Source organism: Cherax quadricarinatus, chromosome 40 (assembly GCF_038502225.1).
Source record: "Cherax quadricarinatus isolate ZL_2023a chromosome 40, ASM3850222v1, whole genome shotgun sequence".
NCBI classification, from domain to species: Eukaryota; Metazoa; Arthropoda; class Malacostraca; order Decapoda; family Parastacidae; genus Cherax; species Cherax quadricarinatus.
Genome location: NC_091331.1, coordinates 6,477,738 through 6,505,636, shown reverse-complemented (window position 1 = coordinate 6,505,636; position 27,899 = coordinate 6,477,738). Strand labels below are relative to the sequence as shown.

General features: G+C 39.3%; 1 protein-coding gene across 2 annotated transcripts in view; it reads right to left on the bottom strand.

Moving 5' to 3' along the window:
• LOC128687159 (E3 ubiquitin-protein ligase RNF126-B-like) overlaps positions 1 to 25,790 on the bottom strand; it is a 39,914-nt gene extending 14,124 nt beyond the window's left edge. Inside the window, exons 1-5 of one of the 2 annotated variants that reach the window (XM_070092674.1) lie at positions 25,633 to 25,790; positions 23,979 to 24,214; positions 8,054 to 8,370; positions 3,926 to 4,041; positions 3,425 to 3,534 (exon numbers count right to left, since the gene is read on the bottom strand). In XM_070092674.1, coding sequence (XP_069948775.1) covers positions 3,425 to 3,534; positions 3,926 to 4,041; positions 8,054 to 8,370; positions 23,979 to 24,214; positions 25,633 to 25,749 — 896 coding nt within the window. In that variant the 5' untranslated portion in view covers positions 25,750 to 25,790. Of the gene's footprint in view, positions 1 to 3,416; positions 3,535 to 3,925; positions 4,042 to 8,053; positions 8,371 to 23,978; positions 24,215 to 25,632 lie in introns of both variants that reach the window. The other variant, XM_070092675.1, reaches the window with a different exon arrangement.
• Between the last annotated feature and the right edge of the window lie 2,109 nt (positions 25,791 to 27,899).

The following is a 27,899-nucleotide window of genomic DNA, read 5'->3' as shown; positions in this document are numbered from 1 at the left end:
GGAGAGCATTATCTTCTTACTGTTTAGAAGGGGAATCCTTCCATTACGACTTTGAGGTAGCAAGTCCTTTTCCGGGTTACTTTCCTTCTTCTTTTAATGCCACTAGGACCAGCTTGAGAGTCACTGGACCTCTGTCGACAACAAACAAATCTGTCCATAGAGCTCTGTACCTCCCTGCCTTTACGATTTGTCTAAAATGGGCCACAACATTGTCATTGAAATAGTCACCAGCACGGCTTGCAACAGCTGTGTCAGGGTGATTTTCATCTATAAAGGTTTGCAGTTCAACCCACTGTGCACACATTTCCTTAATCTTTGAAGTAGGCACAATGGATTCCACAACTGGCATAGGCTTCTCAGGGATTAGCCCCAAAAAACCCTTCAAAATCTTTCTTAATTTCCATACTAATTCTCACCCTTTTTACCACAGGGTTGGCACTAGAAGCTTTCTTGGGGCCCATGGTCACTTATTTTCCAGAAACAGCACCAAAAACACTGTAATAATACGAAATATTCCGAGTGTATGCTTGGATGTTACCGCAGAGGCTGGCTGGTAAACAATGGGACAGGCGGCACATGTGAGGGCACATTGGACGCGTCTCGGACGAAAATCGGTGAGCGGGTTTTTAATCGGTATGCGCGGCAAAAATTTTGCGATAAAAGTAAGCGGTATGCGGAAAAATCGCTATGTGATGCCATCGTTATGCGGGGGTCCACTGTAATTGGCCAGCCCTTTGCTCTGAGCTCGCCACTACCGATTGGAATGCTCTTCTCCAAGGGGATGTTGACAACCAAGTGAAAGCCTTCACTGGACACATCCTTATCTACAACAAGAACACATTCCTCACCGGCAATATGTGACGAAGCCTGCAGATCAGTCTTGGTTTGGCTTTCGTTGCAGAGAGGCTGCTACTGCTAAGTACAAAGCATGGTGAAGGTATAAGAGACATCCTACCACCTATAACAGGAACTTGCACAGGCAAGCCTGTAGGCATATGGGTGACGTTCAAAAGTGGGTCATTGCTAAATGGGAGGTGGACACAAAAAGAAAGCTAGCATCAGGTAGGGTAGGCTCCAAAACCTGGTGGTCCCTGGTCAAGGACAGACAAGGTTATCTGCCTGATGAACTCATTCCACCTCTAAATTGACAGGATGGGACCACCTCTACTAGTAGTCAAGAGAAGGCGGACCTCTTTGCCGAACACTTTGCTACCAAAATGCAAGTTCCTGATCCAGCTAGTTGCAAGAACTGTCAAAACTGTCAGTGGTGACAATAAGACAAGAGGAGGTGCATTTCCTTCTTAAATCGCTTGACCAAGAAAAGGCTGTGGGCCCAGACAAGTTAAGCCCAAGATTGCCGAGATGTGCAGACCAGCTAGCAGCACCTCTAACTCGTATCTTTCAGCACTGCCTAGTACAGTGTAAATGGCCCTCTCTGTGGAAAGAGGCAAATGTAGTCCCAGTTCACAAAAAGAAGAGCAGAGCAGAAATCAGCAACTACAGACCAGTGTCACTCCTGTCAATCACTGGTAAGATCCTTGAGACAATAATCTCAAGACAAATGACAGAGTTTTTTGACTACCACTCACTACTTTGTGATCGTCAATATGGCTTCAGGAAAGGTTACTCTGCTGCTGATCTGTTGCTAAACCTCTGCACTAAGTGGCACCAGTCACTGGATGAATCCAAAGTCAGCTGTGTGGTAGCACTGGACATTGCTGGTGCTTTCGACCGGGTGTGGCACCAGGGCCTCTTAGCAAAACTTCAAGCACTGGAAATTGCAGGCTCTATGCTATGTCTCCTCAGTGATTACCTTCATGGTAGATCTCTAAGGGTAGTTCTCAATGGAACGTAATCAGCAAGACATCCTACTGGGGCAAGTGTTCCACAAGTAAGCGTGCTGGGACCATTGTTATGGAATGTCTACTTCAATGACCTCCTTCATCTCATCCCAGAATCACATGCATATGCAGACGACTGTACACTGACATTCACTTATCCAAGAGAAGAAATGCCAGCTGCTCTAAGCTACATCAAACACCAGCTGAGAGCTATATCAGCTTGGGGAAATAGATGGCAAGTAACATTTGCACCTGAGAAAACACAAATGTTGATGTCTCTAGGCACCATGATGATAATGCTGGTGCAGTAGTAAGGATGAATGGGAGGGTGTTGGCACCTGGAGAAGAAGTTGATATCCTTGGGGTGAAATCTGACTCCAAACCAACCATGAAGAACCATGTTGTAAATCTTGCAAACAAGGCAGCCAGGAAGCTTACAGCACTTCGCTGTATCTCGCATCTGCTTGACAGTAGGGGTTGCAAGATTCTGTATGAGGCACAAGTACGCTCACACCTTGAGTATGCTCCACTTTCTTGGTTTGCCTGTCCCCCCTCTCATCTGCGACTGCTTGACAGAGTAGAGAACAGAGCAAGATGTCTCATCTCTCGCCTGGACCCATCCTTGATAGACCTGTCATTTCAGCAGAGCCTTCAACACAGGAGGGATGTGGGTGGCCTTACTGTTATGTACAAGGCCAATATTGTCAAACTACCACACTTGGATCCACTTCGAGGACAGCGAGAAACAAGCTTTTATGCCAGAAGATGGGCAGAAAGCAGCAACTTCACTCTGGCTGTACCCTTCTCCAGAACATCACTCCATCTGAGATCATATATACCCAGGATGACTCGAGTATGGAACACATTCGTACAGCATAATGTCAACGAGATAAAGTCAGTTGATCAAATGAAAATGCTGGCCCACAGATGGCTCCAACTTCATCCTGTTCCCTACTTGTATGTCTCATAACAATAAAAATGCTTTCAAATGAGCTGATGTAGGTAACAGCTCTTAGCTTGTCAATAAAGTTAGGAATCCTTAACCTGCAAATAGCTTGTCAATAAAGCTAGGGATCCTTAATCTAACCTTGTCAAACCCAGTGTAAAAAAAAGAGGAGAGAAAAGAGAGGAGAGAGAGAAAGAGAAAAAAGAAAGAGAAAAAAGAGAGAGAGCAAGAACTTTAACTCTGCCAGTTATCTGAATTGTTTCTGGCCTTGTAAAGTCCAAATCAGCAGTGGCTGACAGTGCTGGTAGCAGTTGCAATAGATTTTCAGAGTGTGACTATTGACGGAGAAATGAACTTTGAAATTATATAATAAAAACTGTATATAACATTACATAGTGAGAGTTTCAAGAGGTAATACGACACTCAAAACGTGCTCAAGTAAAGGAAACATGTCATCAATCAATTCTCTCCTTAAAAATACCTTTATTGGCTAACCTTAAAATTTATCAGAATAAATACAGTACTAGTAGATAAAGACTCCAAGATCGTTACCTCCAGATAATGAAAAGGTGAAAAAAGCTAACTACTGTACATAGGTGAGCAAATATGAGGATGAAAGGGTTACTTGCCTGCTCACCTTGAACCAGGGTTGGTACTGTTGTTGCTACCACTGGATGCAGCCGATGCACCTAGGGTTGCCTGCACATCCTCAAGTAACAACTTCCGGCAAATTGGACAGGTTCCATGCTGATAAGTAAATAAAATAGATACGTATATGTAATTATAAATGAAAGAGAAGTAAACAAAAAATGTTTTACCTTCATCAACCTCATTATTGGGTCTACCCCTCACACAAGACTGCATACAACTCAAAGTCACCTAGATCAAAAAAGTGTCAGGTCAAAACAAAATAAATCAAACTATTAAATGGATCTTAGAAATACAGGATAAAATCCATGTCAGTTTATTCAGAAACAAACCGTTATTTACAGAATCGTCCATTATTACAATCACAACAAAATAAATTCTTCTCCATTAACCACACTCGCCATCACCACTCACCCACTCCAATCTACAAGTTCGTTAAACTGAGACCTTACTGTATAATTTTGTTTAAATTTTATGGAAAAATACTTACAAGTTCTAACCAGGGAATGATGCAGTCATTGTGGAAACAATGCTCACAATAGAGCCGACGAACACTCTCATCTATAGTGAAGTCTTCCATGCACACTGAACACTGTAGGCCCTTATCTAGAAATAAATATTGAAAAATCAGCTACAGTAAACAGTTTGCACAAAACTGTAAAACAAGAAAAATTATGGTTGTGGAAAATACTAAAGAGTACCTAGGCTAAGTTGCTGATAAGAATGTTGTAATCATTTAAGTTTCTTAATAAAATACTACTGCCATAATACACAAAAAATATATACATGGACTACAAAGCTTCTCTACATACTGTCATCACGTCATCTTCCACCAGTTATACATGGGTAGTTGTGAATTTTGGTATAAAAAAAAAATAGCTAGGGTAAAAGCCTTGAATGAGAAAATAATGAACTGTAAATCTGTTTGTCATTATGAGCAAGTGAGAGGCTACATCCTCTGTCAACTAATCACAGCCAGAATGGATTTTGTATGGCATTCTACAATAAATTCTTTGCCTAAAATTGAGATACAAAATAATAAAACTGAACCCATCTGTTGTACTTTTTTAAACCTCCACTAAATAAACAATTTTAGTTATATTTTTGACTGACATGTTGCATACAAGAACATATATTTAGAACTTTTCAATGTCATAGGACAAAGGGTACCACCATGACTTTTCAATGAAGGTGCAGAAGAAATTTTTGGAATTTCTTCCTAAGCAAGTAACCAATAGGCAACTGGAATTAGCATATACTGTGCCAATATTAAAAAAAAAAAGTCACTATATTATTACAACACCATAAATTTCTAAAATTAAACTACCGTAATAATTATAAGTGCTAAAATCTTTAAAATATCAAGCAAAATGAACAAATTCAAGTACTGTATACATAATTTTGAGAGAAATCCTAAAATTCCTTACTTAACTGCAGTAAATTTCCTATTAAGTATTTTTTTTTTTTTTCAACAAGTCGGCCGTCTCCCACCGAGGCAGGGTGACCCAAAAAAAAGAAAGAAAATCCCCAAAAAGAAAATACTTTCATCATCATTCAACACTTTCACCACACTCACACATTATCACTGTTTTTTGCAGAGGTGCTCAGAATACAACAGTTTAGAAGCATACACATATAAAGATACACAACATATCCCTCCAAACTGCCAATATCCCAAACCACTCCTTTAAAGTGCAGGCATTGTACTTCCCATTTCCAGGACTCAAGTCTGACTATATGAAAATAACCGGTTTCCCTGAATCCCTTCACTAAATATTACCCTGCTCACGCTCACACTCCAACAGATCGTCAGGTCCCAAGTACCATTCGTCTCCATTCACTCCTATCTAACACGCTCACGCACGCTTGCTGGAAGTCTAAGCCCCTTGCCCACAAAACCTCCTTTACCCCCTCTCTCCAACCCTTTCGAGGACGACCCCTACCCCGCCTTCCTTCCCCTATAGATTTATATGCTTTCCATGTCATTCTACTTTGATCCATTCTCTCTAAATGACCAAACTACCTCAACAACCCCTCTTCTGCCCTCTTGACTAATACTTTTATTAACTCCACACCTTTTCCTAATTTCCACACTCCGAATTTTCTGCATAATATTTACACCACACATTGCCCTTAAACAGGACATCTCCACTGCCTCCAACCGTCTCCTCGCTGCTACATTTACCACCCAAGCTTCACACCCACATAAGTGTTGGTACTACTATACTTTCATACATTCCCTTCATTGCCTCCATAGATAACGTTTTTTGACTCCACATATACCTCAACGCACCACTCACCTTTTTTTCCTCATCAATTCTATGATTAACCTCATCCTTCATAAATCCATCCGCCGACACGTCAACTCCCAAGTATCTGAAAACATTCACTTCTTCCATACTCCTCCTCCCCAATTTGATATCCAATTTTTCTTTATCTAAATTATTTGACACCCTCATCACCTTACTCTTTTCTATGTTCACTTTCAACTTTCTACCTTTACACACATTCCCAAACTCATCCACTAACCTTTGCAATTTTTCTTTAGAATCTCCTATAAGCACAGTATCATCAGCAAAAAGTAACTGTGTCAATTCCCATTTTGAATTTGATTCCCCAAAATTTAATCCCACCCCTCTCCCGAACACCCTAGCATTTACTTCCTTTACAACCCCATCTATAAATATAATAAACAACCATGGTGACATTACACATCCCTGTCTAAGACCTACTTTTACCGGGAAGTAGTCTCCCTCGCTTCTACACACCCTAACCTGTGCCTCACTATCCTCATAAAAACTCTTTACAGCATTTAATAACTTACCACCTATTCCATATACTTGCAACATCTGCCACATTGCTCCTCTATCCACTCTATCATATGCCTTTTCTAAATCCATAAATGCAATAAAAACTTCCCTACCTTTATCTAAATACTGTTCACATATATGCTTCAATGTAAACACTTCATCTACACATCCCCTACCCACTCTGAAACCTCCTTGCTCATCCACAATCCTACATTCTGTCTTACCTCTAATTCTTTCAATTATAACCCTACCGTACACTTTTCCTGGTATACTCAGTAAACTTATTCCTCTATAATTTTTACAGTCGCTTTTGTCCCCTTTCCCTTTATATAAAGGGACTATACATGCTCTCTGCCAATCCCTAGGTACCTTCCCCTCTTTCATACATTTATTAAACAAAAGTACCCACCACTCCAAAACTATATCCCCCCCTGCTTTTAACATTTCTGTCATGATCCCATCAGTTCCAGCTGCTTTACCCCCTTTCATTTTGCGTAATGCCTCACGTACCTCCCCCACACTTACATTCTGCTCTTCTTCACTCCTAAAAGATGGTATACCTCCCTGACCAGTGCATGAAAATACTGCCTCTGTTTCTTCCTAAACATTTAAGTTCCTCAAAATATTCTCGCCATCTACCTAATACCTCCATCTCCCCATCTACTAACTCCCCTACTCTGTTTTTAACGGACAAATCCATACTTTCCTTAGGCTTTCTTAACTTGTTTAACTCACTCCAAAATTTTTTCTTATTTTCATTAAAATTTCTTGACAGTGCCTCTCCACTCTATCATCTGCTCTCCTTTTGCACTCTCTCACCACTCTCTTTACCTTTCTTTTACTCTCCATATACTCTGCTCTTCTTATAACACTTCTGCTTTGTAAAAACCTCTCATAAGCTACCTTTTTCTCTTTTATCACACCCTTTACTTCATCGTTCCACCAATCACTCCTCTTTCCTCCTGCCCCCACCCTCCTATAACCACAAACTTCTGCCCCACATTCTAGTACTGCATTTTTAAAACTATTCCAACCCTCTTCAACCCCCCCACTGCTCATCTTTGCACTAGCCCACCTTTCTGCCAATAGTCGCTTATATCTCACCCGAACTTCCTCCTCCCTTAGTTTATACACTTTCACCTCCCTCTTACTTCTTGTTGCCACCTTCCTCTTTTCCCATCTACCTCTTACTCTAACTGTAGCTACAACTAAATAATGATCCGATACATCAGTTGCCCCTCTATAAACATGTACATCCTGGAGCCTACCCATCAACCTTTTATCCACCAATACATAATCTAATAAACTACTTTCATTACGTGCTACATCATACCTTGTATATTTATTTATCCTCTTTTTCATAAAATATGTATTACTTATTACCAAATCTCTTTCTACACATAGCTCAATTAAGGCTCCCCATTTACATTTACCCCTGGCACCCCAAATTTACCTATTACTCCCTCCATAACATTTTTACCCACTTTAGCAGTGAAATCCCCAACCACCATTACTCTCACACTTGATTCAAAACTCCCCACGCATTCACTCAACATTTCCCAAAATCTCTCTCTCTCCTCTACACTTCTCTCTTCTCCAGGTGCATACACACTTATTATAACCCACTTTTCACATCCAATCTTTATTTTACTCTACTATTAAGTATACAAAGCACAAATCAAAACATTTAGGCCAAATGACCTTTCCATACCCTGTTCAATAAAAATAATTAAATTTTTTAATACTAAAGGCAACATACAATTATGTTAAGAGTGCACTTTTAGAATGAAAAGAAAAAAGGCTCTTACCACACTGTTCTTTGGTGATGTTGGATGTAGGTATTTGTGAAATTTGATCTCTCGATAAAGGAGGTGGACCTGTACCATCCAGCTGATTCATCAACTGAGTTATGATGGCATCTAAACCGCCACGACCCCAAGCATAGTCTCCAGGGTTAGAAGCCAGATTTGATGCTACTAGCACTGGAAACCCTGGTAAATCAAAGCCTACTGGGGGTACTGCAAAATCCGCACCTCCAACACTAGCCTCAATCACACCTGAAGTCATCTGCATGATGAGGTCGTGGATCAAGGGCGCTAAAGCTGAGTGCCGGTCTCCACTTACTCTGAAATGAAGAGCGGCAAATTCTTTTTAGTACTAAATCAATAATCTTTCGACCCTTTCTACTTGTAACAGCAATACCAAGAGAAAGGTGCAAACTAACATTTTTTTCAGGGGGTGCCCAATGAAGCACCAACATTTAAAAACAGTTCCATGGAAGTACTGCAGCATTACAAGCTAAGGGATTACCCCATGGCACTATTAATGTACAAGGCCAAGTAGTCATCTGATATTCCAGCAAAGTAATTAGTCTTAGCCATTCCGCTGCAGAACTACATGTAGGCCACAGGAGACCGGGATGCACTTGCCCTACAAGCACAATAGCAAATGTGAAATCCAAGTCATTTTTTTTTTAGTAACTGGCTGTCTCCCACAGAGGCAGAGTGACCCGAAAAAGAAATGCTTTCACTATCATTCACACTATCACTGGATAAACAGCAATCATCTAGGAAGGTACTACTGTCCTGCCAAATGAATGTAAGACAAACCTGTAATTGTTTTACACAATGATGGGAATACTGGTGTCTTTTTATCGTCTCAAACACACAAGATAACAGGTATATCTTGCTACTTCTACTTAAGTCACACTACATGTGCATGTACAGTATACAGTGGTACCTCGAGTTCTGAACAGCTCCCAACTCGAACAATTATGTAAGAGTATTTTTGTAAGTGCTTTTGTAAGTGTATTTTTGGGGATCTGAAACGGACTAATCTAATTTACATCATTCTTTATGGGAACAAATTCGTTCGGTATCGGCACTCGAACAGCCTTCTGGAACGAACTAAGTTCGTAACTCAAGGTACCACTGTATATATGCACACTCATCCAAGCTTTCTTTTAGTTTTTCTCAATAGTTCTTGTTCTAATTACGTATTTCCTCTCATCTCCATGGGGAAGTGGAATAAGAATCCTTTCTCCATAAGCCATGTGTGTTGTTAAAGCAGACTAAAATGCCAGGAGCAATGGGCTAGTAATCCCTTCTGCACAGATTACCAAAAGTAAGAATTTTTCTTTTTTAACATGTAGGCCATTTCCCACCAAGGCAGGGTGACTCAATAAGAAAGAAAAACCCAAAAAGAAAAAACTTTCATCATTCAACACTTTCACCATCACTTATACAAAATCAGTCTTTGCAGAAGCGCTCAGATACAACAGCTTATATGTCCCTCCAAACTGCCAATATCCCATGCCCCTCCTTTAACCCTTTCAGGGTTGAGAGGCCCTTTCCTAAACTTATTCTCAGGGTCAAAAATTTTTCAGAAAAAAAAAAATTATTTTTTCTTCTGAAAAGATAAGAGAATTTTTTCCTGATCATAATGACACCAAAAGTATGAAATTTGATGAAAAACTTACGGAATTACGCTCTCGCAAACTTTACGGTCTCAACGATGTTTAACCCTTTGACTGTTTCAGGGCCCTCTCTGAAACTGTCATTCTATGTCGCCAAATATTCGAAAAAAAAAAAATTATTTTTTCTTATGAAAATGTTAGGAATATTTTTACTAGTGTTTTAAGCCTAAAAAAAAATTTTTGCCATCAGTACTTACCGAGATATAGAGCCGCAAAGTTTGCAGAAATTGACGTGCGTACGGCAACAGCGGCGACTGCCGCCCACCCGGTATTCTTTTATTTACTCTAATTCAAAGGTTTCTTGCATTTTTCAATATTTTTCTTTTCCAGGTAACTTATGTGGCCTGTGAGACCAATGTAAGGTGCATTGTTCAAATATACACTCATTATTTACAACACAATAACAGAACAAACTTTATCACTATTAGTTTGTGTATACACTTTGTTTACACAAACAAACAATACAAAACAATGTTTATTACTATTGTTCCATAATATATATACATATGTACAGTCACTAACCACGTTCCTAGAACTGCTGCAGCTTGTGGAACTCTTTGAAACATGGGTATATGCAGAGGGGCACTTCACACTCCTCACACATAAAACGAGTGTCTCTGCGTGTTTGTGGGCGTTTTGTGGTATGCATACATACATAACACCTCTTCTGAGCATTTTTCTTGGCAGTAGTAGGAGGCAGTTGTATGGGGTAGTGATCACCAGGCCTCAAACGAGATGACGTCTGTGGGCGCTGGTCTATTGCAGGAGTTGCTCCTTTGTACTTTGCAATTATTTGTCTGATTACTGACAGGCAAAATTCACCATATTTTGGTGTTTTGTTGGTCTTCAACTTGTATATGTTATAAGCATTTAGCATAGAGATATCAACAAGATGGAAAAAAAGTTTGATATACCACTTATAACTCTTGCGTACACAGTCTGCAAACCCAATCTGCATGTCACATTTGTCCAATAAGCGCATATTGAGGTTGTAGTCCATGACAGCTGCAGGCTTTAGAATGGGTTCATTGGTCTCTCTGTTGTCCCTGCCACTGGGTACCATTTCGTTTGTGTGAACTGATGTCAACAATGTGACATCACGTTTGTCATGCCACCGAAATGCCATGATGTCATTGGCAGCAAAGGCTTGCACCTCACCTCTGCGAGTGCCAGCGTCGAACCTTGGCATATGTTTGCGATTACCACGCACTGTGCCACACACGTCTGTCAAGTTCACTCGCAAGAAATCACTGAGTAAGGGGCTTGTGTACCAGTTATCAGTAAATAACATATGCCCCTTACCAAGATATGGTTCCATCATTGTTCGAACCACATCACCAGAGATACCCAATAACTTCATGGTATCTCTCAAAGTATTACTGCCAGTGTACACAATAATATCTAAAACAAGACCATTTCTGCAATCACACAGTACAAATAGCTTTATACCAAAGCGTTTCCTCTTGCTTGGTATATATTGCTTGAATGAGGGTCTTCCTTTGAATAAAATCAAGGACTCATCAATAACAAGCTTCCTGAAGGGATAAAAATACATGCAGCACTTTTGTTTCAGGTACATAAACACATTTCTTATCTTATATAACCTGTCGCTTCTGTCAGGCCTGGTTTTGTCTGAAAAGTGTAACATACGCAACAGTATCAGGAAACGATTGACACCTATAATGTCACTAAAACCTGGAGTTGAAATCAGGCGATCTGTTGTCCAGTATGTGGTGACAGTGTGCTTATACACATGTGGCATAAGCATTATTGTGGCAAAAAACAGGTACATCTCTGCCACAGTTGTCTCCTTCCACTTGTGTAGCCGTGATTTTGGTGAGAGAATTGTATTTGCCATGGTGTATTCACAGTATGTGTTGGTTTCCCTGACAATGATGTCCATCAGGGGTTCATCGAAGAATAACTCAAAGCAATCCAGTTCACTGGCATTGTTCCCAAGTGGACAAGATGGCTTTATTCCACTTTGTGTTTCATCAAAGTCATGGGGACTGGGAACAAACTCGTCACCGTCCTGCCAATCCCAGATGCGGTCTGCTGGTGGGGTCTGGATATTGTACCGTGGTTGTGGCTGTGGTTGTGGCTGTGCAGGTTGTGGTGGTGCAGGTTGTGGCAGTGTGGGGTAGGGTGAGGCTGGTTGTTCTGCTGAGTCAGCCGCGTGGCTAGTAGCGTGGCCCGGTGATGGTGCCACATGGGCCGTGCCACCCTCACTATCACCACCACTGCCTCCTCCCTCACTGTCATCATTCATACCCATCGTTACAATATCGTCATCTTCACTATCAGGTCGTGGTGTTGGGCCACGGGATGTGCTCCCAGAGTTTCTCCTTCCCCTTGGAACAACATATGAAACACTACCAGACCGCATGCTACGTCGTACATACTGGCGCTTCACTGGGGAATATTCACTCTCACTGTCACTAGAACTGCTTTCAATGACCTTGAAATCACTATCACTATCACTATCACTGCTATCATCAGGGTGTTGTACACGACCAAATAGTTTCCTCTTTCGTCCTGGTACAGGCGAACGTGAACGTGAACAAGCCGGCACAGCACCAGAGGTCGAAGGTTGTGGGTCATCTGGGTTTTCGTCACTATTTACGTTATCCTGGGCACTTTTTTCGGTAACACTCACTTGAAAACCCTTGAATTCACTGTCAATGACACTTTCATCGCTGTTAGAGCTATCACTTGGGAACAAAAGACCTCCAATCCGCCGACGAGTGAGGAACTTCTTACCGAGAGGCATGGTGAAAATGGACTGACAACATGGCGTTCCCACAATGCACCGCTAGGTCCCAGATTTTTTTCACAGGGTGCACACCAACCACTGAGACCCATTCTCTCCCGTGTAGGCCTATCAGGCCTTTGGCGCTCGATTTGAAGCCGCTAGAATTTGTGCGTATAAATATGTCAGAAACATTGGCTCGTAAGACGTATTTATACGTCGGAAACAGTCAAAGGGTTAAGCATTGGCGATTTTGCCGACTTTGAGCCCCATTTTCGACCAATTCCAGCGTACTAGTCGACAAAAATCATTACTATTTTGCTAGAACTCCATTTTTTCTATCGATTGAGGACAAGAAACCACCCATTTACAGATTTCAACTATCCAATAGTGGTCAGAAATTAGCAATTTTGCCAATTTCACACAAATTTCAAAAGATGCCAATTTCACACAAATTTCAAAAGATGCCAATTTCCAAATAGGGTCCAGAATAAACAAGACAGACATTCCTGGCACTAAAATAACATTTCTTCTGCTCATTAGTCACGTCCTCAGGCTCCTCTTACATTTCTTTTGCTTTCCACTGAATTTTTATTCTAACAAACAATAGAAGATTTACTGTTATGCAGACTACTGCATTAGTGTAGAAATGGTACAAATAATATCAGTGCACTTGTGAAAGAATATCAGACTCACCAGTTGATGTGTATTGGACATGTGGCATGATTCGTTTACTTTTGAACTTTGGCAAAAATCGAAAATTTCTGCTAATTTGAGCTCAATTTCAAGGTACTTTTCATTGTGAAACCAATCAAAATCATCTCAATTTCTGTAATATGTCTTCCATGCTATAAAATGAGACCAGGAAAACTAGAATACAGCCATAAATACCATACGAAAATACAGTACGAAGTCACTGTTTTAAACCAAAAACACGGTCAAAGTTTTTTTTTCTCATTACGCACTGCGTGCTGCAGGATTTTTTTTATACTGTGCACACTGACCACAAACCCATTCTTTCATATGTAGGCCTACCAGCTTTCTCTCGCTAGATTTGAGGGCACTAGAATTTAGGCGTACTAGTACGTCAAAACCCTGGTGCGTAAGCCATACTATTTTTTTATTTTTTTATTATCACACTGGCCGATTCCCACCAAGGCAGGGTGGCCCGAAAAAGAAAAACTTTCACCATCATTCACTCCATCACTGTCTTGCCAGAAGGGTGCTTTACACTAGTTTTTAAACTGCAACATTAACACCCCTCCTTCAGAGTGCAGGCACTGTACTTCCCATCTCCAGGACTCAAGCCCGGCCTGCCGGTTTCCCTGAATCCCTTCATAAATGTTACTTTGCTCACACTCCAACAGCACGTCAAGTATTAAAAACCATTTGTCTCCATTCACTCCTATCAAACACGCTCACGCATGCCTGCTGGAAGTCCAAGCCCCTCGCACACAAAACCTCCTTTACCCCCTCCCTCCAACCTTTCCTAGGCCGACCCCTACCCCGCCTTCCTTCCACTACAGACTGATACACTCTTGAAGTCATTCTGTTTCGCTCCATTCTCTTTACATGTCCAAACCACCTCAACAACCCTTCCTCAGCCCTCTGGACAACAGTTTTGGTAATCCCGCACCTCCTCCTAACTTCCAAACTACGAATTCTCTGCATTATATTCACACCACACATTGCCCTCAGACATGACATCTCCACTGCCTCCAGCCTTCTCCTCGCTGCAACATTCATCACCCACGCTTCACACCCATATAAGAGCGTTGGTAAAACTATACTCTCATACATTCCCCTCTTTGCCTCCAAGGACAAAGTTCTTTGTCTCCAGACTCCTAAGTGCACCACTCACTCTTTTTCCCTCATCAATTCTATGATTCACCTCATCTTTCATAGACCCATCCGCTGACACGTCCACTCCCAAATATCTGAATACGTTCGTCCATACTAGTACGTCCGAAACCCTGACAGGGTTAAATACTGTCATTGAAAAAAGTAATCATGGCTCCCAAGAAAGAGTAAAAGGAGAAGCAGTGAGAACAACAATTAAATTGAAAAAAGAACGCATTATGAAGTGGGAAGGTGGATCACGTGTCAGACCTGGCCATTCAATATAGTATGGCGAAATCCACTACATTGTCCATATTGAAACAAAGAGGCAATAAAAGGGGCTAATGTGGAAAAAGGAGTGAAAATTCTTGTTGTGAATAGGTCACATAATTGAAGAAATGAAAAAAACTAGTTAGTGTGGATTAAAGAAAAACAATTGGCGGTGGAAGTGTTTCTGAAACAATAATTTGTGAAAAACCAAAGCAGTTATACACTGATCTTAGGCAAGACACCCTGGAAAACAGTGCTAAAAGTGATGAATTTAAGGCAAGTAGGGGCTGGTTTCATAGGTTTTAAAAGAGGAGTGGGATTCATAGTGTAGTAAGGCATAGGGAGGCTGAAAGTGTTAACAGAGATGAGGCTAAAATGTTTAAGGAATATAAAACCTATGTAGAAATTGAGGGATTTATTCAACAGGTTTTTAATTGTGATGAAACTGGCCTCTTTTGGAAAAGAATGCCTAAAAGAACCTATATTACACAAGAAGAAAAATCATTACCAAGACACAAGCCCATGAAAGACAGGCTTATACTTTTGTTGTGTGGTAATGTTAGTGAGGACTGCAAAATTAAACCGTTGCCAGTCTAAGAAAAACAATGTGATAAAAAATAAACCCAGTGTAATGTGGAGGGCTAATAGTAAAGCTTGGGTAACAAGGGAGTTCTTCACTTAGTGGATACATGTAGTGTTTGCCCCAAGTGTGTAGCAATACCTTGCAGAAAAAAAATTACCATTAAGGGCACTTATGGTAATGAACAATGCTCCTGCTCACCCTTTAAGCTTGGAAAAAGATTTGGTGGATGAATACAGCTTCATTCAAGCGAAGTTCTTGCCCCCTAACACCACCACTCTTATCCAACCCATGGACCAGCAGGTAATTTCCAATTTTAAGAAACTTTACACAAAAGCACTGTTTAAAAGGGGCTTTGAAGAGACCTCTGAAACAGAGCTTACCTTTAAGGAATTTTGGAAAAAAAAAAAATTAATATCCTCCAGTGTTTAAGGATAATAGACAAAGCCTAGGGAGAATTTTCTTTCAGGACAATTAACTCTGCCTGGAAGAAACTGGCCATACTGTGTCAGAGATTTTGAAGACTTTGAGGCAGAGCCTGTAGTGATGGATACTGTTTTTCTGGGTCAGTCCATGGGTTTGGAAATGGATGATGGAGGATCACAAGAATGAGCTCACCACAGAACTTCAAAACTTGCACAAGAAGCAGCAAGTAGTAATAGAGGAAATTTCTTCTTCTGAGGGGGGAAAGAATTAAGAGCAACATTTCCACTACAGAAATTAAGGAACTGGGCTCAAACACAGAGCCTGGTGAAAAAATGGAATCCTAACATTACTGTTGTGAACAGGAGCATCAACTTGTTCAATGACAATGCTGTTAATCCCTTTAGAAAAATTTTGAAGTTGTCCAAAACGTACAACATTGGACAATTTCTTTAGTAAAAAAAATCAAATGCTAGTGAATCCCCATCATCTTCAAATGTCAGTAAATCCTCATAATCTTGAAATGTTAGCAAATCCCTATCATCTTCAAATGTTAGTGAATTTCCCATCATCTTCAAATGTTAATGAATCCCCCATCATCTTCAAGTGACACAGCACAGACACAGAAAAGAGAAAAGACACCAGACGGGCAGTTACATGATGTTTTTATGGAAGGTGACACCCTTTCCAAACATCATCCCCTCTCCACCTTCAACTTAAGATGTCCAGCACTTCTTAGTAAAGATAAACTGCAGCCAAATTTTCGTTTATTTCACATATTTATTATTTTTATAGTTTTCATGTATGATTTTATGCATGCAAATATTATTATACAGGTTTAAATAAGGAATATTTTCACTTAAAAATTTTTCTAATTGGTTAATTCAATATCTGTATAATTTACTATTCAAACAGTGTCCTGGAATGAATTATGTTCAAATATCGAGGTACCACTGTATATAGATTTAACCAAGGATAACCCAAAATAATAAATAACTTATTGCAATGTTTTGATGAGAAATACACCTTGAAACAATTGCATTTTAAGATTTCCTTGCTTGTATTTTTTTTTTTTTTTTTTTTTTTTTTTTTTTTTTTACATGCTGGAAAGGTGTTAAAAAAAAAAATTTTGCCATCATTCAGACACAATCACTGACAGTTAAGACGTCACTCCAAACAGCAAATATCCCAAACCCCACCTCCAGGAATCAAGGCCGACTCACCGGTTTCCCAGAATCCCTTCACAAAATATTACCCTCCTCACACTCCAACAGCTCATTCATTCCTATTTAACACACACACACCTGGTGTATGTCCAAACCCCTTGCGCGCAATCTCTTTTACCCCCTCCCTCCATCCTTTCCTAGAATAACCCCTATCCCACCTCCTCTCCACTACAGATTTATACATCCTCCAAGTGATCCTCTTTTGCTCCATCCTCTCTAAATGACCAAACCACCTAAATAACTCCTTCTCAGCTGTGAATAATACTTTTAGTAACTCCACACCACCTAATTTCCACACTACTAATTGCCAGACTACACTGTTTGTATAACCCTAACCTAAATATACAATAATTAACCCAATACAATATCATAACCCAAGAAAGTCATACAATGTGACTACAGTAGACCCCTGAGTTTCGTGATTAATCCGTTCCAGAGAGCCTGCCGAAAGTCGAAATTCACGAAACTCGAAACCATTTTCCCCATAAGAAATAATGGAAATAAAATTAACCCGTTCCAGACACCCAAAAATATTAAAATAAAATATTTTTTTTCAAATTAAATAAAGATTTACATAATGAAAACAATCAGAAATCAAGTACATGCATTTAAAAAAATAATAATATTACACTTACCTTTACTGAAGACTTCTGCGTGGATGGAAGACGGGAGGAGGGGATAGGAGGAAGGTGTACACTATTGTTTGGAAGGAGAATCTCCTTCAATTAGGACTTTAGGTAGCAAGTCCTTATCTGGGGTTACTTCCCTTCTTTTAATGCCACTGGGAACAACTTGAGTCACTGGACCCCTGTTGCACAAAATATCTGTCCAGAGAGGTCTTTTTCTGGCGTTTCTTTAAGATTTCCCTGAAGTGGAACACAACACTGTCATTGTACATGTTGCAGATATAGCTTGTTTCAGCTTGGTCAGGGTGATACTTTTCAACAAAACATTGCAACTCATTCCACTTTGAACACATGTCCTTAATCACTGAAGAAGGAACCTCCTTCACTCTCTTTTCCTCCTCCTCTGAAGCAAGTTCCTCGGCTGTGGTCTGATGCTGTTCCAGTTGAAGCTCTTGCAGTTCATCAGTGGTTAGCTCTTCCCTGTGGTCCTCCACCAACTCTTCCACATCCCCGTCACTCACCTCCAACCCCATGGACTTGCCCAATGCAACAACACCTTCCACAACAGGCAGAGGGTCGACAGGGTCTGCCTCAAAGCCTTCAAAATCCCTCTGGATCGTGTTCCTCACTTTATTTACCAAAGGGCTTGCACTAGCTTTCCTTGGGTCAATGATGACTTATTTAGCAGTTGCAAGCACAAAAAACAATGGATTATTATGAAATGTATTGTATGAACCCACGGGGTGATTGTCACGTGTTGGTAAACAATGGCACACTGAGCGTGAATGACGTGGGAGACTGGCTTTGTGTGCGCGGTGATGGGCGGATGGGTACCGGATGGTCACCGAATCACGAGTCTAATCACGAAACTTGAGGCCAAATTTTGCCAAAAAATCTTGCCGAAAGTCGAATTTCACAAAAGTCGATGCTGCCGAAACTCGGGGGTCCACTGTATTTCCAAGCTTTGAGGAGTATTGAAACTTGAAACTATTGCATTATAAGCATTCCTGGTACACAATGTTTAAAGACCAAAGCAGTAAAAAATAAAGAAACAATTTAAATTTTTTTTTTTAAATATGTCGGCTGTTTCCCGAGGCAGGGCAACCCAAAAAGACACCCCCCTCCCCCTGCAAAAAAAAAACTTTCATCATCACTCATACATAATCACTGTCCTTGCAGAGGTTCTCAGATTCAACAATTTAGATGTCCCTCCAAACTGCCACTATCCCAAATCCCTCCTTTAACCCGTAAACGGTCCAAGCAGATCTACGTTCACATGTGTAGTGCTACAAAAGTAGATCTACGTTTTTTTTACATATTTTCAATTATAAAAAAAAAAGTAGATCAAAGTTTTTTTTACACATTTTCAAATGTAAAAAAACAAAAAGAAGATCTACTTTTTTACATACTTTCAAATGTTGAAAAAACGTATATATACGTTTGGACCGTTTATGGGTTAAAGTACAGACATTGTATTTTCCATTTCCAGGACTAAGTACACTTGCATCAATTTATACAGTAAATTCTAAGTGGAGAAATGTCAGGCTATACATTTCCCCATATTTCAAGTTTTAACCCCTTGACTGTCGCAACCTCCCAATCCTGAAGTGTCTCCTGGTGTTGCAAAATTTAAAAAAAAAAAAAAAATTCTTATGAAATAAGAATCTTTTCCCGATTGTAACGACACCAAAAAACACAAACTTTGATGGAAAACTGACGGAATTACACTCTCGTGAAGTTACCGACCTTGGCGATATTTACAAATCGGCGATTTCGCCCACTTTGAGCCCTATTTTTGGCTAATTCCATTGCTCCAGTCGACCAAACTCATTACCTGGAGTTTACCTGGAGAGAGTTCCGGGGGTCAACGCCCCCGCGGCCCAGTCTGTGACCAGGCCTCCTGGTGGATCAGAGCCTGATCAACCAGGCTGTTGCTGCTGGCTGCACGCAAAGCAACATACGAGCCACAGCCCGGCTGGTAAGGAACCGACTTTAGGTACTTGTTCAGTGCCAGCTTGAAGACTGCCAGGGGTCTGTTGGTAATCCCCCTTATGTATGCTGGGAGGCAGTTGAACAGTCTCGGGCCCCTGACACTAATTGTATGGTCTCTTAACGTGCTAGTGACACCCCTGCTTTTCATTGGGGGGATGTTGCATCGTCTGCCAAGTCTTTTGCTTTCATAGCGAGTGATTTTCGTGTGCAAGTTCGGTACTAGTCCCTCTAGGATTTTCCAGGTGTATATAATCATGTATCTCTCCCGCCTGCGTTCCAGGGAATACAGGTTTAGGAACCTCAAGCGCTCCCAGTAATTGAGGTGTTTTATCTCCGTTATGCGTGCCGTGAAGGTTCTCTGTACATACAAGAAACTGCCCATTTACCAATTTCAACTACCCAATAACGTGGTCAGAAATTTGCAATTTGGCCAATTTAACGAAAATTAAAAAATATGACGATTTCAAAATAAGGTCCAGAATGAACAATGCAGACATTCCTGGCTCTAAAACAGCATTTTCTTTGTTCATCAGTCACGTCTCCAGGCCCCTCTGATATTACTCTTGCTTTCTATTTTTAATTTTTGTCAAAAAATAGAAAATTTACTGTTATGCAGATTACTGCAATACTGTAATACTTGTACAAATAATGTCAACCCATTCATGACTGCATATTAGAATGGCTAGTTGGACATTTATTGGAAAATGACATCATTTGTTTACTTTTGAACATCAGCAAAAATCAAACATTTCCCCTACTTTGAGCTCCATTTCCAGGTTCTTTTTATAGTAAAATCAATCAAAATCACCTCTATTTCTATAATATGTTTTCCATTCTATCAAATGAGACCAAGAAAATGAGAATACAACCATAAATACTATACGAAAATAGACCACAAAGTTGGCATTTTAATTAAAAACAAAACGGTCGGAGTTTATTTTTTCTCATTATGCACTGCATGCTCCAGGATTTTTTTTATATGGTGCACACTGACCACACAGACCCATTCTCTCACATGTGGGCCTACCAGCTTTCTCCTGCTTGATTTGAAGCCGCTAGAATTTATGAGTATATATACGTCAAACACGGTACCTCGTAAGACGTATATATACGACCTCGACAGTCAAAGGGTTAAAACACCTGAAATCAATCAAAATAATTTGGCATCAATAAACTGTAAAACATAATTATCACTGGTGTATTTATGCTGTTGCTGCCAACGAGTCATCACTTATCGCCAACTTTAACTTATCATAAAATCATTACTTATCCAGTTTTGTTCCTTTTTTTATTATACTTAGAAAAATTCTTTCAGACTAACATTTTCTTTTTCAAAATTCTGCAAAAGGAAATTTTACATCTGGGTATGCCACAATTTTAAGGGGTGTTCACTAATGATCAACTTTTTCTTTCATCACACCATCACCACTTATATTTGTAGACAACTATTTTTGGTTACATTTGGAATAAAGAAAAAATGCACAGCACATATACTGTATAATGTCTTGATGTAATTCACACAAAAAAGTCAATAGTATTGATCTCAGTTGACACATTTGCTATATATAAGAAATGAAACTGTAAAGCCCTACCTTTAAAATACCTTTGATGAGTTTTGCATTTTTCTACTTCAAGCCTGGCCTTAGACCAGCCCATTAAAATTTTGAACCCAGCCATATATAGTAGAACATCAGTAATACTGGGGCAAAGCTATATCCAGATTACAGCCTCTCCTCACTAAGTGATATACTCGCTTACTGACGCCTCAGACTTACGACGGGCTCTCACCAGTATGCATATCTATATAATGTATATTAGAGCTGATTTCCTCTGTTCTGTTTATTACAATATACAGTACACTACTGTATGAACATTTAAAAATATAAGAGAAATGTTATATATGGTGCAAAGGTCACATTAAAATTATCAAAGATAGTTGACACAAACCCACTACCATTATTGTATGCTCCTCACTTAGTGACAAATCTGTTCAATGATGTGGTCTTAGGAACAGAACTCTGTCATTAACTGTGGAGAGGCTGTATACTGTACTTAAAGGCAGAAGATTCAATTGTTGGCATCATAAAATCTGAAATTATCTTTTTCTGGATTCCTAGTTAGAAGTAATTTCCATTAAAAATTTACATGAAACTGATCAGTACGAACAGATGGTCTACTGTAATTAAACCCAAGAAATGAAACACGCAAAGCATTGCTCTGACAGACAAGCTTAAATATAGTACTATATACACACCATACATTAAATGCTGTACACCCACTGAAAAAGAATACTGAAGCACTTTCCTTGTGTGTCCTGCAATTCATTTACATAATATGGGATTTCACAAAAATGTGATGATCCTCAAAGAGGATATGAATATTGTTTTCAGTTTCTCCATGTGAAACTTTATGCCTGTCTGCACATGGTAAATGGTATACAAGTTGATCAGTTTCAGCAGTTGGAAACTGTTGTAGAATTGCATCTGTTTGTTGAGGTTAACCACAAATCACTAAACTTCTATGGGAGTTTCTCCGATTAACACCCTTCATATTAAATAAACTACAGTATGTGCCTAACAATATTTCAAGAAGTGAGACTGCTCTGAAGAGATTTGCCACATTTTCACATTAAGAAATAGTGTGTTTAACTCTTAATATTAGTAGTCACTTAATGTAATTGAAGATCATGTATAAGAAAAAAATGTGGGGAAAGAAGCAGTGAGCCACTACAATCATGTCATCTTTTCACCAGTCAACAATACACTGCAACACCTGAAGGTGACTTGCTAACCAACTTCTGACTCTCCATTATCTATCCTCTTTCCGTAACAACTCTTACCCTTCGGATTATGAAGTCAACTTATCCTCTACTTCTTTACATCTTAAATTTCTTTAATTTCATTAAAGAAATGCACATCACCAAAAACTAACTCTCAGAACCAACATAAATGCAAATAATGAAAAAAAGACGGCTAATGAAGATTTGCAGAAGGCAATAAATAAGTACAGTGTATCTTAAGAGCTAAAACAAAATGATTGCTAAATTCTTCTAAATTTTGCATCCAATGGTGTTAAAAATAAACCAGAAAAGGCAATTACACTCTTTTTATCCATAAATCATTTTTACACACTTTAACAATGACATTCATTAAACTTAACTGGTTAACTTATGAAATCCATTCTTTCCTTTGGGAGAAATAACACATTTATATGCACTTTCTCCAATTACTATTAGACATATAGAGGAGGTAATATGTGCTACACCTAGTGGAAACAAAAAATTATATGGAAAACACTGAATACTTAACTATCAACAGATAGTGAAATTTTTACTTCAAACAAATGAGTGTGGACAGAAAATTACTAAAGCTTATTAAGTGGCCCACCAGCCAAAATAATTGCCCATCCCTGCTTTAAAAACAAGCTTGCATTTTGATATAAATACCACTTATCAAATTCTTTTCATTCTCACACATTACTCATTTACTATCTTGTATCACACAGTCTCAATTCTTCATTATTTTACATCACATCTCACATCAGATATTCCCTATGAATAAAAATCATTTAATAATGATGTGGAGAAGCAGAGTAATGACTACAGTATGGAAATGTTAACCAGAAGTCCCAGGCTTGAAACTGCACTTAGGAAACAGTGAAAGTTGTAACTAGCAAAAGGCAGCACCTGAGACACGAGCACAAAGCTACCAGCTTATTGTAAACAAACCTACCTGGATAACTAACATCCTGCCGAGGAGGAATATCCACCAATCCTCACATGGTCTGATTATTTGTCATTCCAGTCCCACGTGGCTGACTCGCATAAAGGCCAAAGCTCGATGGTACGAGAAGGCGGTAAAGCCAAAATGGCTGCCACAAAAGTTCCCTAGCAGTAAAAAAATAATCCATCTTTACATTAAAATTATTAACCTTAACTGCCACTACTCCAATTCCTCTTCTATCTCTAACCTATTCAAAATAAATAATCTCCTTCATGAACTCAAAAGTGTGCAGCATATTGTCCACCTTTTTTTCAGTTATATATGTATCCCATAGGCATTTTTTCACATTGTTATAGTGAGACACTACAACACTGTCTCACACTGTTATAGTGAGAGACTTTAAAATTTCCATGCACCACTTAATTTTTAAATTTCCATGCAAAAGTACAGAACTCTGTGTTTAATGTCCATCTTCTTGAGTCTGCCAAAACTACACGAGTAAAAACAAATATCAATTAATATTTGGGAGCATATTACTATACCAGCACTACACTGACTCCATATTTCTGTTAGAAGTTTATATACACCACTGCTGTAAATGCTTGCTTTGGGGGCACATATTTGGTACTGTATGTATATACTGTAGGTACACACAGTAGTCTTCAATTAATATGGCAATCAGTACTTGAAGCTTAGCATCTATTACACACATTCTTGATAGTCTTCAGGCACTCTTCTTATTAATTATACCCTCTACAAGACAAGAAAACTAAAGTCAAGAATATAAACCTTAGTAAATGCAGATACTATATATACATGGTAGCTGCTCACCTCCGCCTTCCATGTCTTGGGTTAATGTGTCTGAGGCGTTGACTTCTGCGAGGACCTGGGCCTGAGGAGGAAGCTGCCGGAGATGCTGCACCTGACACAGATGACGAATCCTGAGTGATCACATCCCACATGTCATATGGCTCCATTTCAGTGTCGCTAGAACTGTCACTGTCTGAGTCCCGTGCTCTATCTAGTTCTTCAATGAAGCCACTATTACATCGTGGGCATACATAGTCCTGTAGAAGTACGGTATATTATATACAAGATAGCCAAATTAAAGCTTCAGTGTATCTTCAAAATATTTAATAAAATGGACCCAAGCAACTAATAAAACATGACCACAGTAGATGTTATTTTAGTGTTATATCTGTTTGTTTTCTTAACACATTGTCAGTAATCTTACTAATAATTCACCATCTTATCAGACACTGCAACATAATGGATATTTCAAGTTACTTTACTTGGACCCCATCTCTGTGACCCTTCTCAGTGCTGACAGTCTTCACACAAAGTTTTCTGACTAGCAGAAAAAATGACCCCTAGATCTACTACAATGCAACTCTCCAGATCCAGAACTTTAAATCTTTAAATCACACTACACCACACCCCACTGGGAAGACTGTTCCACGCATCTACAACTCTGTTAGAAAACCAGTACTTACCTATGTCCTTTCTAAATCTAAATTTATCCCTGACCTAGGGTCAGGGATCCCAAAAAACAGTCAATGACTGTTTTTTGGGTTATCCTAGATAATCTACACATATGCTGCTATGTACAATACTTTGTGCAACTATTTGTGTATCTGTACCTGAAAAAATTTACTTACCTTCAAGAACACCCAGTGCTTGAGACCTCACTTTATTTCATGCATAGTGTTGTTTGCACTAGCCTGACAATGCTCCTGAGCGTAATGCAATGGTAATAAATGTTTTAATAGTTTAACATGTACCCACCTGTATGTGGTTGCAGAGGTTAAGTCTTAGCTCCTGGTCATACCTTTTTAACCTGACATTTACTTACCTAATATCATTTAGGTTTAGGTTAGACTGTGTGTTTGACTAGTTTCACTAAATTTATATATACATCATATATGGGAGAGCTCTTCGCCAGGAAAAAAAAAATATCAAGAGACTTCTCCTGCCTGATCAGTGACTTGGTAAAGTCAGTGAAATCATTGGTATTAAATTAAATACATTATGTAAAATTTTACATAAATGTCAAAAAATTTCTTGGGTTTGTCTAAAATTTTATCAGCTACAAAATTCTGTTTTTGTTTCAGTTTGAATACAAGTGTTTTACAAACTTGAAGTCACACAATTTATAGAAATAAATTAACAGTGTTGTATTAATTAAGCACATGATTAAAGGAATACCATGGTGATAAATTCTTAAGACCTACATACTTAACAAAGCATAAGGCTTACTATATATGTTACAGGTGGGTAACGAGGGCAAAACACGTTCCAGGTAACGGAATTATTTAAGATAAAACAATGTACCAACCGGAAATAAAACAAACTTGAATAATACGAGGTTAAAGGATACTAGACAAAACTTTCCCGTGAGCAAGATCTCCTGCCTCTGTAGCAGCCACAAGCTACCCATAATACTCACCATAGCCTCGCACAACTCTAAAGGAGCCACAATACTCACCGGAAGCTGCGGGGTAATCTCCACATTACATTTGTGACAGAAAAATCTGGCTGAAGACGAGGCAGTTTCCACACCTGCTTCCGCCATTTTCGTTGACTGTCGGAAAATAGCATTCATTACTGCTCCAATAATCCCTCTTTCCTTCACTCTCCCCGTATGTTACACTTAAAGTGTCTAATTCAGCCTAATAAAATATTATTCCATGTCTAAAAATTATTTTTGATTTTAAAGAAACTACGATTTAAAAACTACATATGTTACTCATCAAAAAAAATTATTTGTCCAATAAAAATATTAAAAATACAAAGAATACATTTTGACTGCTTTCGTATATTTGCATATTATGGTAATAAAGAAATTGCTACAGCCAAATATACATAAGTATACCAAAGAAAATATTTATATAGAAAATTTAAAATCGAATTTCACATAACAGCATTTTATATATGTAAAATTAAAATATACAAACTAAATAAAAATTAAATAATTTAAATTTGCACAGACTGACAAACATTTTAATAGTTAATCGAAGGTGGAGAGAAGGGAGATAAATACAGTACGCTGATAACCAAGGATAGAGTACATGAGAAAGGCAGATAACACAGTGGCTTACACTACACATCAAATATATCTGCTGGAAAGGACTAGCTACAGTCTGGCTACCTCTATATATGTCTAAATAGATGAGACGAGGATAGTGTAGCAGAAGATTCTCTCCCTGCACTCTCATGGTCTTCCTTAATGCTGACAGCTAAAAAAAACTTTGGTAAAAAAAATATATCACATTAATTAAAAGTGTATGGTCATTTGATAAGACATACCTGTAACTGGTCATAAGTGTTTTCCTAAATTGGCAACCTGGGATGAGGCAAGAATTTCCTGCTGATTGTTGGTCAACTAGGTTGCTTCTGCTAGCCTGTAGGCCCACATAGATGTCCCAACTTTGTAAACCTCTATGATGTTCCCTGGAAGTATGAGTATTATAAATGGTATACAGAACCAACAACTTGATGAGTAAGACACATGTGCAGCATTTAGGTATCTGTATTGCCGAAACGTTTCGTCTGTAGAGTAGGCTTCTTCATTTAGATACAGAAGATTTTAACACTGGAGACAGTAAAAGCACACAGGTAATTTGGAGGTGATCGATCCCTCAGTACTGACAAAAGATAGTCAGGGGTGTCACTAGCACGTTAAGAGACCATACAATAAGCGTCAGGGGCCCGAGACTGTTCAACTGCCTCCCAGCATACATAAGGGGGATTACCAACAGACCCCTGGCAGTCTTCAAGCTGGCACTGGACAAGCACCTGAAGTCGGTTCCTGATCAGCCGGGCTGTGGCTCGTACGTTGGTTTGCGTGCAGCCAGCAGTAACAGCCTGGTTGATCAGGCTCTGATCCACCAGGAGGCCTGGTCACAGACCGGGCCGCGGGGGCGTTGACCCCCGGAACTCTCTCCAGGTAAAGGAGAGGCATGATGCCAGAGACTTATTTCTAGAGCTAGAACTGAGGTGTAGCAGCTGGAAATGACATCATAGATAAGCGGGGACCATTATTGAAAGTCTCAAGTCTTGTGTTCATCAAACAGAGGATCAAGCCTTCTCAACTTATTGACTGGATGATTCACGTGGCTTTAGCATTTTCCACAATAAGAAATATTTTTTTTGCAGCAATATTTTTATATCTGCTGATAGAAGACTGTTGTGGAAAATACTGTATATATATAATGGCATATGGACAATTAAAGGCTCAGCTCTGCGAACTAAGACACCAGAATTGTTAACTGCCTATAATGATATAATTGCTGAACAATTAATTAATAAATTTATAGAAGAGGTACCTCCTGAGCAAGCCAAAATTTATGGTCACTATTTACCACATCACGGAGTGAAGAAGGATTCTAAGACCACTCCTTTGAGGATTGTGTTTAATTGTAGTGCCAGGAGTAACAAAAATGTACCTAGCTTAAATGACTGTTTGATGACAGGTCCGTCGTTGACGGAAAAATTAGGAGATATCTTATTAAATTTCAGAGTGAAGCATTATGCATTTACGGCTGACATAAGTAAAGCTTTCCTGAGAGTGGGTTTACAAGAGGCTGACCGGGATTGTACTCACTTCTCATGGCCTGAGAATCCTAGTGACCCACTTAGCCCTCTGAAAACCTTTTGCTTTAGGAGCGTATTATTTGGTGCTACATCCAGTCCGTTCCTACTTCAAGCGACGATAAATGCACACCTTAAAAGTATGAAAAGTCCATTGAGTAA